Here is a 14,132-nt window from a genome sequence, read left to right as displayed (position 1 = left end):
AGTGTCTAATTTTTGTTTGGCCTGGTTCTCTATTCTTTGTTTAACCACTTCCTCAGGAACTAGTACCTCTGTTTAGCCTGAGTTAGAAGTTAGAGCGTAATTACAGTTTTTTTCCTACCTGAGTGTCTGCTCGTCCAGTATCTGTTTAAAGAATACAAACAAATATGGAACTTGCTGCATGTTTCCATTACCAGGTTTTTCAATTGCTTACATAATCAAAAGGTATCAGGGCTGCAGCCATTACAGTTGAGTGCAATTTAGGAAGTGAATTGTAAACAGTAGAAAGTTATCTGTTGTTCTCTGATGAGCACGCTTCAATGCTAGCATGTTTCTAGCACTTTAATTACCTTATATTATTTATTCTTGGGGAATGAGTGTTTACTTCCCATCATGTTACTTTTGAATTCTTATTCAGCAGTTGTTTGGCAGTTCTATGCTCAGTTTGATGTTTCCAAAATAAGTTGACTTAGGCCAGCCAGGAAAGTTCTTGCATTAGACTAAGCATTGCTTTTACTTGCAATGACAAGTAGCAAATATCAGGACATACTGCAAATCTACTGTCGTGTATTAGTGTCTGCAGGAGTATAGTGAGAGCAGAAAAACAAAATGTGGCCCCAGCTCTTTTTCTGACTTCATCATTGCTTTTCTTTGTTTTTGATGCTTAAGGCAGATGGCAGAAGAAATGAGACTGGCTTTTTCACTGGTTTATGGTGAGGGTGGGAGGGTTACTGTAATTCTGAAAACCCCATTCGCAATCTGTAATTTTAAGTGAAGTTTCGACCAGCCAGGGACTTGATATAAACTACAATATATTGTTATGCATCTCTTTGTCATGTGAGAGCATGTGCCATTAAAAGAACAGTTAACTTATTTTTGTACAGAGTGATAAACTCTGAGAAACTAGATTCCTTGGAAGAATATTCCTTTGACAGTTGAGACATTAATTTGCCTTCTTTCCTTCTCTTCTCCTTTCCCTGGTAAATCGGTGTTAACAAAACATTTTAAACAGTCTAATTAAAAATCACTTCCTATCTGTGAGATTTCACTTTGGCCCTAGATCCTGCAGGGAGCTCAGGGGAGGCTCAACTTGTGCCCATGCAGAGCCCCGTTGGGGCATTGGTAAGATGACGACATAGTTTAGGTTCACATGGAAAAGTTCTGCAAAGGTTCAGGGATCCATCGGCAATGATGCTTACTGACGGACTGACTCTGTAAATATTATCTGAGATATCCTCTTACTAGATCTTTGGTTGTCCAGAGGGTCTTACAGGAACAACAGGTAGATGAGACTTGAATTTCTGATTGCAGTAATAAGCAGGATAATTAAAAGGAAAATACCAAACGAAAACCCCAACCTCGTATGGCTTTCTTGATGCATCAAAAATAAGCAAAGCCATCTCCTGCCCCCTCCCCCTTTTTTTTCTTTTCTTTTTTACTTTTACAGATGATTTAGTTCAGAGGTCTGTGGACCACCAGTGGTCCGCAAGCTCCATTCAGGTGGTCCTAAGATAGTTCCTTCTAAGGTGCGTGCCTGGGCGGCCGCATATGAGAGAGTGAAGGACCACCCACCTAATTAGTGGAGCCGCGCAGGCATGACTACACAAATTAGGTGCCTGGACTCAGGAGAAGACGCACATGTAAGGTGAGGTAGTTGCCTTGGGAGGAATAGGGGGTAGATGGGAGGGGGCAGTGGGGTAAGAAGAGGGGGTGGGGAGAATATGGGATGTGGAGGGCTCTGACGGCCAGAGAAAGAGGCAACTTTCCCCAGCTCCAGGGCTGCAGCTGTTGAGGAAAGATGGCCTTCCTTCCCAGCCGCAGCTCTGTGGCTGCCGCGGCGGGGAAGAGGGGGCACATCCATCACATTAGAAAGTTGTGTGCTTTTATTTGTAGAACAAAAGAAGTTGTTTAAGTTTTTTTTTATATAGCGCTTTTATCCAAAGTGCTTTACAATAGTTAGTTAACGATACAAACAACATTTGGAAAGATCATTAAGTGATCCGCCGAGACCATCAGCAATTTTCAAGTGGTCCGTGGAAAATTTTTTTGAGAACCACTGTTTTAATTTCAGCCAGGGATGACCAAGTTATCATTTTTAAATTGCAACATTTTCCCACTACACTTCCTCTTTGAGTTTTGCATAAATATTGATGCTGGATTACTTTTGCAGATTAGAAACTCTCCACAAACAACATGCACTCATACTTACTCTGCTTTAGGCCTGCTTCTTGCAGCTGGGTCTGGGCAGGCAGTCATCTATGAACATCCCCATAGTGATTATAACTCAAATATTGCGACATCAAGCCATTGCATGAGACCTAGAAAATGACGTTTACAGCTACATTTTAAAGCAGCATATAATGTTTAACTTGCCAACTCCTAGTGAAGTTGTTTAGGGTGGGGTTTGTGGCTAAATTCCTACCCAGTACTTTGAAAATTTCCTCATAACACTTTTTCCCTTTCTCTTCCTCATGCAAAACAGCTTTCATTACAATTGCTCAACCAGAGTTGATAGCATCCACTTTGTTAAATTCAAAACAGATGCTCATTTTAAGATGTGTATAGTCAAAAATAAGTGATTTGGGTGGGTATCTTGGCTTTTTAAATCCTGGAAGTCTTCACTAGATTTAGAAGATTAATTCTGTAAAATTGTAGCATTCTGCTTAGAGGTGTTTTTGGGACGCTTCTGTCGGTCTGACTTTATCATGAGTGTAAATATTAGCACTTATTTCAGCATTAACAGACCCCATGCTAAGTGTAAAATTATTTGTATGTGCTTCAGCTGCCAACATTGCTTCCATGTATGCTTGTAGCTACTCCAGTTGCATGAGGTAGTCTCCCTTCTTGTAGGTGGATACTCCTTTCAAGAGTGCCAGTCAAAGGAAACTATGGCAACATATGAATTAATAAAATACTAATTGGCATCATTAAAATCCAGAACAAGTAGTAATATTTATATATAAATCCATCAGGGTGCTGGAAATAGATTGGAAAATAATCATGAACCCAGTTAAGTATAGAAACATTCAAATGAAGGTTAAAAGGAAAGAGATTAGAAGAAAAGATAATCAATATGGAGTGAACAGCCGTTGTTCTAAAATCCATTTGGGGAGGGGAGATCTGTAAGGCACTGAAGTTGGAGGGAAGGAAGGAAATGAGATGGGTTTCAGAGGGTAATGAATGCCACACTGTTTAGCCCACCATAGCAAAAGTGCAATCAGCTCTGACTTCAGTAGTAGAAGTGGGATCCTTTCAACAGCATGTGTGAGCAGAGGTGTCTGCTAGTACAAGGTTCAAGAAGCAGGACTCAAGGGTTGCCAGAGCCAACTCCATTAAGGACTTTAACAACCAGTAATTCAAATAGTCTGTCACTGTACAGACAGGCAAAGTAAAGAAGGTAAGAGTCTAGCAGACCTGGATTCTAATCTCAGCTCTGCCAGCTACCTGTAGTGTGACGTTGGCCAAGTCACTTGACCTCTGTTTCTGAGAAATGAGGCTAGTACTTTATACAATGCTCTGAGCTCCTCAGATGGAAGGCCCTGCGCAAGTGCAGAGTTCTGTTTGATGGGAAATTTCCATCAAAATGAAACTGATTAAAGACTTAATGTATAAATTTAACATTTTTAGTGAAGTTTTGTTTTCCCACCACTATTAATCATTTCCCAGCCTTTTGGTTTGCAGCTCTCTTCTACCTACTTACCTCCTCAAGTCTTTGTAGAACTGATAGTAGAGGAGAATCTTGGCCTGGTTTCATAGGCTTGATTAGTTTATCCTGTGACACGGCATGCATCATGCAATACAGCTGCTATTTCACATTTTTCCCTGTGAGCTGCTACTCCGTTTCCGCTCAAGGGCTGCTGCTGGAGTCTGCCCAACTTGTCTTGCTGTGTTGCCAGTCTCATGTGCCAGACAGTCAAGTTTCTGAGAAAGATGAATTAGGGACATTTTTCTCAGCAAAACAGAGCAGTGGGTCGGTATTAGACAGTATGGGGTAAAAAATGGGGGATGTGAAAGCAATTCTGATGGCGCTTCCAAATATTTTTAACATTATTCTCTACATGCAACTTTCCCTGGAAGCCCAGTACTGTAGTCCCCCCTCCCAGAGTCTTGTCAACACCAGGTATATAGGTATAATTATACTGTTAATATACACTGGTCTTTCTCCATGTATGGATGCTCTTATCTTATACAGTACCAGTGGCTTTTTTTGTTACTTAGCTTGTACTGACCTAAGCGAGACTGAAAACAGGCCACTGTTTTTCCAAATAAACAGTATTTTTACACTAATTGTACAAAAAGTGTCCATATGGGGAGTCACATTAGTGTAACTACTGCTGTATACCTGTGTATACCAGTATATTTACCAGTAACTCTGGTAAATTTACCTGTGTAGTCAAGCCCTCAACTATTTTATAAAGCATGAAAGAGTGGATATTGGAAACGGTTCAGCGATCTTAATATCAGTCTCTACTCAACCAGCTTCTAGACTTCATTAATTACTGGCTGAACTTCATACTCATCCCAGAGTGTTGCTCTTGTTATGCCAATGTTTTATGGCTTTTTCTTTACCTCTATTCCATTGTTAAGGAGCTGTTTCCTCATATTCAGGTTGTGAAGTAAAGTCTGTGGTAGCCATGGCCTTAGGTTATTTCTACTCCCTGTGATTTGCAAGGCAGACCATTCGAGTTCATTACGTACCCATAACACCATATGTCAAATGCTTCCATGGGTACTGCATCACACAGGGGTTCTTTTCTTGGCACTTTAAAAGGGCTGTTTCCTGTTTGTCTCCTGTTCTTCCTGATCCTTTTTTCTTTGTGTATGTGTGTCTGAGTTAATGCGGTAGATTCTTTAAACAAAACTATTCGTAGTGTATGCGTAACGTGCCTCAGGTGGCACGTGGCCAGGATTCATCGCTGGATTTGGTCCACTGGTTGAATCATTAGCTTCCCCGGCCTGGGCTGGGTACTGATGGAGAGCGCGACATAAACGCTGATCCATGCCCCCCACAAAACTGTTAATTTGAGGCTTTGTTTGTATGCAACACATACACTGAAATTTTCTATGGTCAAAGCCCACAACTCTATGCTGTAAGGCAGTAGGGTCTTTTGTCTCTGATGTTCTTGCTTCATTGGAATACACTGGAGAGCTGTGTGAAGTAAGATGTCTTACAAGATCCATAAGTGCTCCCAGAAGAAAGAACATGAGGGTGAGGCGGGGTGGGGGCGGGGGGCCCTTGATGAGCATGCACCCATCAGCCTGCATAGAACAGAATGATTAAGGTTTGGTAAGTGTTACTCATCAGGATGGGACACAGAAACTGTGGTTGTAGCTCACGAAAGCTTATGCTCAAATAAATTTGTTAGTCTCTAAGGTGCCACAAGTACTCCTTTTCTTTTTGAGAAACTGGAAGGAACTTTTACAATCTGAACCTTTCTTCTGAATGGTCTTAACTACACAGGATTTCAGTGTGAAACTCACTGGAATAAGTCTATACATTGGGTGTTAGATTGCTTCTTGGGGAAGGGTCCATTGCTCTTTTTTTGTTTGCAAAGTGCTTTGATTGCTTTGGGTGCTATATAAATAATTAACTAGTATTCAGGTTTCACTTGTAGTGATTACACTGTAGAAGATAGCATTTTCCCTCCGTTATGTAATCGAATGTATAGTTTCAACATTTCCAAGCAAGCTGATGGTGATGTACAATGGCAGATTACTCACTATTTGAGCCAGCATTGTGGCAGCACAGATTTATTTTCCCCTCTTTCAGATACTAACATCATCTTTTTCTGAAGGCCATTCTAAAAATACAGCAAAACGGCACAGTTGGTAACTGCTGTAGCGGACACTTTAGTTCAAGAGCAGCCAAGGTTCCTGAGCTTGTCTAATGACTAAGGGAGGTGAATACTACTAATTAAGCTTTTTGCTCAGTTACAAGTCTTAAGTTATCTTACATAACTCTCTTCTAGATGCACTTTTGCAAAATGCTTTTGTTCCCTGTATTTTTAAAGTAGCATTTAAAAAAGTCAATGGCAACAGTGAATACAGGCATAAGAAAAATAGCCCAAATAATTGTTTCTCTTCTCCCTCCTCCCCCCTTCTGTTGAATATATGGTACTTTCTGTGACTTAAGAATCCCAGTGAATAAAGTCTTCTTTGACATCCAGCTAGATCTGTAGCTTTTTGCTTTGGAAGTTGGATGATAGCCTAAAAACCCTTCTAACAAGTGTGTTGTAGGAATTGTCAAGCAGCAGAGAATCTGTTTCTCCACCCTCAGTACTATGTTTTGTCAACTGCAGACAGCAGTCCCCCTCTGGTACAACTGGCCTCTACCATCCTTCTATTTGAGGGGCAATTGTTGAGGTTTTATAATTTACATGGACTGAGGAGGGATTTGTCATGAGCCTGTGCTTTTATAAGGACCAGTCTTGTTTTTTTGCACTTGAAAAACACTTTTTCCTTCCTATTTATTTTTTAATTTGAAATACAAACCAACACAGTCCTGCTCCATTCTGTCCTATCTGTTGTGTACCAGTATCATCTATGGGATCAGAACATCTTTAGAAATGGGATGTGAAATCTTCTGCTGTAGAGCCACAAAAATATCAGAAGGTCCCATGTAAACAGTTGTTCTTTAAAACAAAACAAAAAAGTGAAAATGTAGGTTACGTATTACTCTACAAGTTCTATAGCAGCACAGCATCTGCATCTACATTGGGAGGGTAGGTAAGAGGTTAGGTTGATCTAACCCAGCACTCACAGTGCAAAATGTTCATAGCCTGGAGAGACATAGCTAGGTCCATCTAAGTTTTAAGTGTAGACTGGGTCTTAGTAACAATAGTATATTTTAAAAATGAATCTTGAGGGCTTTCCTCCACCATACCCACTCAAACGACTTTTGCCTTCCTCTGCAGCATGGGGCATGGGTCACTTGCAGGCTTAAACTAGTGTAAATGGTGGAGTCTTTGTAATCTGAAGTCTTTAAACCATGATTTGACTTCGGTATCTCAGCCAGATGTTAGGGGTCTATTACACGAGCAGGTGGTGAGGTTCTGTGGCCTGCAATGTGCAGGAGGTCAGCTAGATGATCAGGATGGTCCCTTCTGACCTTAAGTCTGAGTCAGTGGTCCCCAAACTTTTTCAGTTCTGCCCCTCCCCTCCTTCCCCCCCTTTACCCAGTCCACACACCCCCAGGAGCCAGGCCGGGGTATAGAGGGGTGAGTGGGGCAGGACAGGGGAGAGGGAGCCATGCTTTTAGTGTCTGGGCTGCTGGAACCGGGGCTGGGACCGGAGCAGAACTGGGGCCAGGAGCGGAGTGGTTTTCCCCCTCCGCCCCCCCGGGGGCCTGGTCCGGGCCTGCCATGGCCCCCTGCACATTCCACTGTGCTCCCCTAGAGTGGCGCACCCCACAGTTTGGGGACCACTGGTCTGAGTCTATGAGAGAACAATTTGAAATAGTCACTGTCAAATACTGCAGATTTAAAATAAGTTTTACAACATATGAATAGGAGTGCTTTTTTCCATAGTGATTGTATTCGAGATTTTACATTTAAATATTCCTGTGAGGGGTTGTGAATTTACCACACAACAGCATTGTGCTTATGAATCTGAAAATGAACATTCTCTTAAGAAGTGAAACTGCCCTGTCTACTTTTATCTTCCTACCTGGGTGAAATTATAAAAGGAATCACACTATTAATGGTGAAAAGTCAGTTATTTAAATTTTTGGAGTTCTAAATTTAGGATGGAGTTAGGAGTTTTATTGTAAAATATGGCTGTTTTGGCCCTTTAAAGGTTGGTAAAATTTTTGGGCTTAAACTTTTCTCCCCATAAGCAAAACTGCATTTCAATATTAGACATTATATTCGCAGATATAATGAAGAGTACATTTACTAACTGTTGTGAGTCTGAGACTTGACACTAATATAGTACAAGAGCTGAATGTGCAGAAGTTCCTATTCTAACGTGTGAGAGCACAGATTTGCAACTTGCATTCAAAGATGACCTGTATTCTTTGTGTTCAAATGCACATTCTTTGGAGTTCCTGTGGGAGTTCTGTACTCTTGGTGTCAGTGGAGACCATTCCATTATAAGTTTTGCAACAGAGTTGATGTCTATTTTAAGAAACAGCCTGGAAAAATACATGTGGCTATGAGCAATGAAACATCTATCTGTTACCCTGTGAAGACATTAGTATTCAGATTCTTCAAGAGATCACAGCCAGGTCTTTCTGTATGGTCCTTTAAACATTTGGAGCATGGACAAAGGCGGATCGATATCTTCAGTTAATTTACCCTATTACCTAAATTGAGGCATTTCCCCCTAGACCTCCTACGCTTCTCATTGCTCTCTTCAGGGGTGGCATACTTTGAAGGCTGGTTAATATTGTGGCTGGTTGAGGAGAGCTATAAATGTGTGCTCAATGGTTGTGGGTCCTAGTGGATAGTAAGAAGGGGCACTCGCTAGGATCTATGGCAGGGTGTATGTGTAAAGGTCTTATGCAAGTATTGAGACACCCTAAGAACTGTAGCTTTTTTTAACCAGAACACTGAACTTTCCCTTCTGTGCTCTAGATTGGACTATAAAACAGAGTCCTTTCACGTGTCCACCATTTTGATCCAGCACATGACTGACAGGTTAAAATGTTATAGTTAAGACCTGCAGCAGCACTTGCATACAGAAATGAGCATTCAGAAAGGCATATGTTAACACACTGTACAGCTTAATGCAGTCTACTTACTACTGATGGAATTGGCAGGCCCTCTTGGAGTAATTTCTCTGAAGTAGTCTTCCTTGGTAATGGTCAAGTGCAGTGACTTAGGTGTGTTTTTTTCAGTCTTATAGGCTACAGTGATAAAAGGCAAAATAAATGCTTTAAAACATTCACCGCTGGTTTTGGAATTGTAATTTGTGATGTTTATATATTGTATTTGAAAATCAAATAGTGATCTAATGAAAGCAAAAATGTGATCCTTTGCAATATGAACAGTAGGTAAATGCCTGTGCCTGAAATTAAAAATGAAGAAAGATTAATATGCGTTGGTATCAGCCACCTCTCCTGCAGTCCCTACTATAGCTTAACATGACTATTTTGATATTTTATATAACCACACAGTCAATGTGGAACCAGAGGAGAGCTAGTTCCAGCTCACTGGATTCTATAACTGTAATATCACAGCCAATTCACCTGATTTTCTTTTTTGTTTAATAGTGTGCCGATCCAATAAAAGTCCCTGGGTGTGTCTGACTTGTTCAAGTGTCCATTGTGGAAGGTAGGTACAGCACATATTGATTTGGAAATTACTTAACCCGTCTTTTTAATAATCTCTTTTTCATCACCTTCCCTCTGCTTCTTGTTCTGTTTAAAACAATCTCCCTCCAAAGGATCTCTGAATGTCCCTGTTCCATTGTTCCTCTACACCGGAATATAGTGTCAAAGGAGCTATTGCAGTTCAGCGATTTATACACTCATGCTGAACACTCCTCTCTACTTTCCATAGGTGCGTGATAAGGTATTTTTCTTTTGAATTAAAAGCACAAGTAGTTTATTAATGTTGCAGTAGCAGTTAATATGGTTTGTCAGTGGAACTGTTTAAAGCAGAAGACACAGCTGAAGACACAGTGGCAGTGGAACTACATTTTTTTCTTGTAAAGACCTTCATAGTATTTGAAACACTTATATTTACAAAAGGAGTTTACTGCATTGACTGATAAGTAGATTGATGCAAAATAAAGCTGCTTCTGCTGTAGCAGATTAAAAACAAATAGGTATTTCTTGGTATTCTCTAAATCAAAATCTTGCCCAACTTGTTTTGTGAGATAGCAAGTATCCAGTTTAAACTGAAAAGATCTTAAATGTGTTTTCAGGGTATCTTAGAATAAAAGTTTCCCTTAGCTATATTGACAGCATCTGGTGCAGGTGGGTCTTTATCTGATTTTGATGTACATTGAAATACACAGAAATATGTGCATACAACAAAGTAGTGGTTGAGATGATAATTCACACTTCAAAAGACCTAGTAGAAATTTGCTGGTAAATGTGTTTGGAGATGTGCATGTCTAAGGTTAGTCTAGCTGGTTGTCACATTCAGACAAAGACTGTGGGAAATAAAAACACTTAAACTGAGGTCTACCACATGCACTGCCAGGTTTTTATCCTTGAAAACCACCATTAAGCTTAGTGAGTTTCTCTCTTAGATAGATCCCAGTAAATTCTATTTTCAGTTTACTTTAACTGCCTGTTCCTGTAGAGGTAAGAATATGCTAACTACTTGAATAATTTCTTTCATATCAAAAGCTTCAGCACAAAAAAAAAAATCTTTTGATTTTCCTGTATTTCAAAAGTTAATAGCTTGGAGGGAGGTAGATGGGAAATATCACCATATTATGTGAATGATCAAAGGCTGAAATCCATAGCTTGGAATATTTTACTCATTCTGTGTGTGTGTGTTTTTTTTTTTTTTTAAACTGTTGTTACCAAACCTTTGTTATATACAGTTAATAGGATTTGAATTACATTTTTACTCAGTGTGTGTTAGATCTTAAAACTGCTGTCAACCCAGGAATTAAATATACTTGAATGAGAAAGCACCATCATTGTGGTCTGGAAATCTCTAGGATGTAGGGAACCAGCAAGATCTTTTGTTCAGGTAACATTTAAAATACAAAAAGAGAAGATAGAGCCACCCATATCTTCACTGGAAGTACCACATTGTTCTCTCACCTAGATTTGGGGAGGAGAGAAGAATTACAATACAACAAAAGTATCTCTTGCATTTCCAAATTAAGAACTTTTTTCCCTATTGTTGGAGAGCCTTAGATTTATAGGAGCAGCTCAAATTTTGGGGGTGAAAATGTTCACCTTTTCACCTGGTATGCTTTTTATATACAAAGGACTTTACAGACTTAAACTGCTCTTCATTACATGACCTCAGGTCCAGTGTCTCCCAAATTCATGGACTTTACAATATAATGCAAGTGCTTCAGTTTTAAATCACTGGCTGCAGAGCAGTGGAGCTTAAAACGGATATGCTTGTATGTAGAAGTTAGTGTTCAGTTAAAGCAATTGCAGACATGGTGAACACTGGAAGGAAAGAAAGTGAGGCTGTAGAAAAAGCATACTGGGGTGGAGAAGGATAAACTAAATGCTGATGTCTTAATTTGGACAAGGAGAGCTAACATTCTTTTCCTTTATAAATATGTGGCAGGCCATAAGAGGCTTATATGCAGGGGGTTGGCTTAAAGAGACCAGTGTAGTGTGTGTGCGCATGCCTGAGGAGGAGAGATTTAAAAAGAAGCTTAGGCAGTGTTTATAATTGCAAAGTCTTTCATATTTTTTTTTATAGAGATGACTTGCATATTTAACACACGAACAGCTACATTTGGGATTACTTTTTTTTTTTTTTGAATACTATATCTTTTCCCTTAGGCTTTGGTTAAATAACCATTTAAAATACAAAGAGTTTTTTGTGGTCTCTTCTTTCTTTAAGATATGTGAATGGCCATGCAAAGAAACATTATGAAGATGCACAGATTCCTTTAACCAATCATAAGAAAACAGAAAAGCAAGAGAAAGTTCAGCATACTGTGTGTATGGATTGCAGTAGTTACAGTACATATTGGTAAGTAAATATTTGCAGCATGTCAGTTCATGACATTGTTATATATTCAGATGTGCAGATATTAGTAACCCATTTGGAACTTAGAGAAATATTATATACTTTTTAAAGTCATTGTATACATATTCCCAGCCTTGGCTGTTTCGAAATAGAAACAGTATGTGAAAGCTCTCTCTGCTTTGAGATGTATTTTAGATCTGTGATTAAAGCTAGATTCCTATGTTACAAGTGACATACAAGAGGTTTTTCCAATGTGTATAATGTGGATTTGTTTAGTTGTGGCAATTTTTGTATAGCCTTTCATGTTTACAGGTATGTAAGAGCGTACCTTTGGAATGCAAATAAGAGTACCAGTCCATTCCAGTTCCTCGTTTCATAGAGCTAGCCAGTCTTGCACAACATAAACATTTACAAATGGTTCAGGTATGATTATGGTCAGAAGAGTGAGTGATTAAGTAAAAATGGCGAATTCTTGCCCAACTGATCTGCTTGCAACTGATCTGCTCGTGTGTGCCTTTGTGTCATCTTCTCTGCTGACTTTCTGGTGGAAAGACTAGTTTTTCCTGATGGAAGCTTTGCAGAGCAATATGGCTATGAGCGAGGGAGCTAGAACGTACTTGGGTGCGAAATTAAACGGTCAACCAAATTCTTATATCTCCATTTATAAAGATTCTGCTATTTGAGGCAGAACACAACCCTGGCTGGCTTTGCTCTGCTAGCAATAGTTCTGTAAACTGAGCAAACAGATGGCAAAGGCTGGGAGTGGTGTTGTGGAAGTGATGCTCACCATCTTTCTCCCTCCTCCACCCCAAGCAGAATTGTTGACAGCATCTGTCGTTTTTTTCCTCTCGCATTCGCATTGTTGCTACATATGTGATTGCTCAAGGGGAAAGGAAGAATGGGATTTAAATAGCTGCGTAGTTCTGAATGTGATGTTCTCATAACTCTACAGGACAGATCTCCTCTGAATAAGACACAATTTTGAGTAGGTGACTTAATATCTTGGTGTACTGGATCAGCGAGAGTCCATGCTCTGGTGCCTCCACAGGTGTCCTGCTGTAAGAAGGAATGGTTCCATATTACATGTCCTCAGGGAACCCTGGAGTAAGTGGTCTGAGCCAAGAGAAATTGTTTAGTGCAAGTCAGAAAATTAAGAGTTAAGGCTTATGTAATACATGCAGCAATACCAAATGCTTTATATGAATTGATAGGCATAGGAGAATCCAGTTTTAACAGTCTTTGTAATCATACAAAAATTAAGATTTGGATCAGCAGTTCAGGAACATTTCTGTCCCTCAGACTGACCTGCATACCTAGGGTTTCACCCTACACACTATTGTAATCTTTGTATAAAATATACTTTTTGACATATCAAAAAACTAACTTCTCACTGGTCAGTAGTATAATGAAATGTGTGTAGTAAAATTTTATAAACATAAGCTGAAATTAGGTCTGAAATGTGTTTCCCAGACAAGTCTGGGTAAACCAGTTTTTCAAAGACAAAGGACAAGCTGATGCCTCTAGCCAGGTGTCAGGAAAGTTGATGGGCAATCGCCTATCAAGTGGCCATTCTTTGGCAAGGGAGGGGAGCAGGAACAAACATCTGTATCTTAGCAAACAGCTTGAAACCTCTTTCCCCCTGAGATTTTGTCTTTGTCCTCACAACATGAATAAAAGAAAAGGAGTACTTGTGGCACCTTAGAGACTAACCAATTTATTTGAGCATAAGCTTTCGTGAGCTACAGCTCACTTAATCGGATGCAAAGCTTATGCTCAAATAAATTGGTTAGTCTCTAAGGTGCCACAAGTACTCCTTTTCTTTTTGCGAATACAGACTAACACGGCTGTTACTCTGAAACCTAACATGAATAAACTTTATCTAGGGGTAATCCTCAGGAAAAAGGGGACTATAAAAGCAAGGGGCAAAAACACCCCAAGGTGGTCCTCCCTATCCATCTTTCTCTCTCTCACCTAAAGACAAAAGAAACAGGCTTTGGACTTTGGGAGCAGATCCTGGCCTGAGACTTTGTTCAGCAGTGTTACTAGAAACATGGGGTAAGGGATTTCACCTTGAACCAAGTCTAGTTTAAGTTTTAGTACTAAGGAAGCATATTTTTCTTGGAACCATTTCTGACTTTAATGGCTTATATTTGTACTCACTAAAAACCTTTGGAGTTAGATAAACTTGTTTTCTTCTTTATTCAAAAGTAACCCAGTGTTTTAAACTGAATTGTGTGGATAACTCCATTTAAAGTTGCAAACTATTGGATGTTGATCCCCTTAGAGGGGCAATGGACCTGAAATAGCTGAGCTGTTCAGGAGAGGGCTGGACAGTGCAGAATACCCATTCTGGGGGGAAAATTTGGACTGGGAGTGTGTTAGGGTCACTCTGCAAGTGGTAACCAAAGCTGGTGGAAACCAGAGTGTGACTGGAGGGTGGCTAGCAGGCTGCAGCTATACACAAACACTTTAGGGGGGTGACCAGCATGATGTTTGTGAGGGGCCCAGGTTGGAAGC

General features: G+C 40.0%; 1 protein-coding gene across 5 annotated transcripts in view; it reads left to right on the top strand.

Moving 5' to 3' along the window:
- Positions 1–14,132, top strand: part of USP3 (ubiquitin specific peptidase 3) — a 58,169-nt gene that overhangs the window by 11,910 nt on the left and 32,127 nt on the right. For all 5 annotated transcript variants that reach the window (XM_073303575.1, XM_073303573.1, XM_073303574.1 and 2 more), the window contains exons 2-3: positions 9,209–9,269; positions 11,487–11,618. In XM_073303575.1, the coding sequence (XP_073159676.1) occupies positions 9,209–9,269; positions 11,487–11,618 (193 nt within the window). The remainder of the gene's footprint in view (positions 1–9,208; positions 9,270–11,486; positions 11,619–14,132) is intronic.

Source organism: Lepidochelys kempii, chromosome 10 (assembly GCF_965140285.1).
Source record: "Lepidochelys kempii isolate rLepKem1 chromosome 10, rLepKem1.hap1, whole genome shotgun sequence".
Lineage (NCBI taxonomy): Eukaryota > Metazoa > Chordata > Testudines > Cheloniidae > Lepidochelys > Lepidochelys kempii.
Note: the sequence above shows the minus strand (reverse complement) of the source record. Positions and strands in the feature narration are given on the sequence as shown.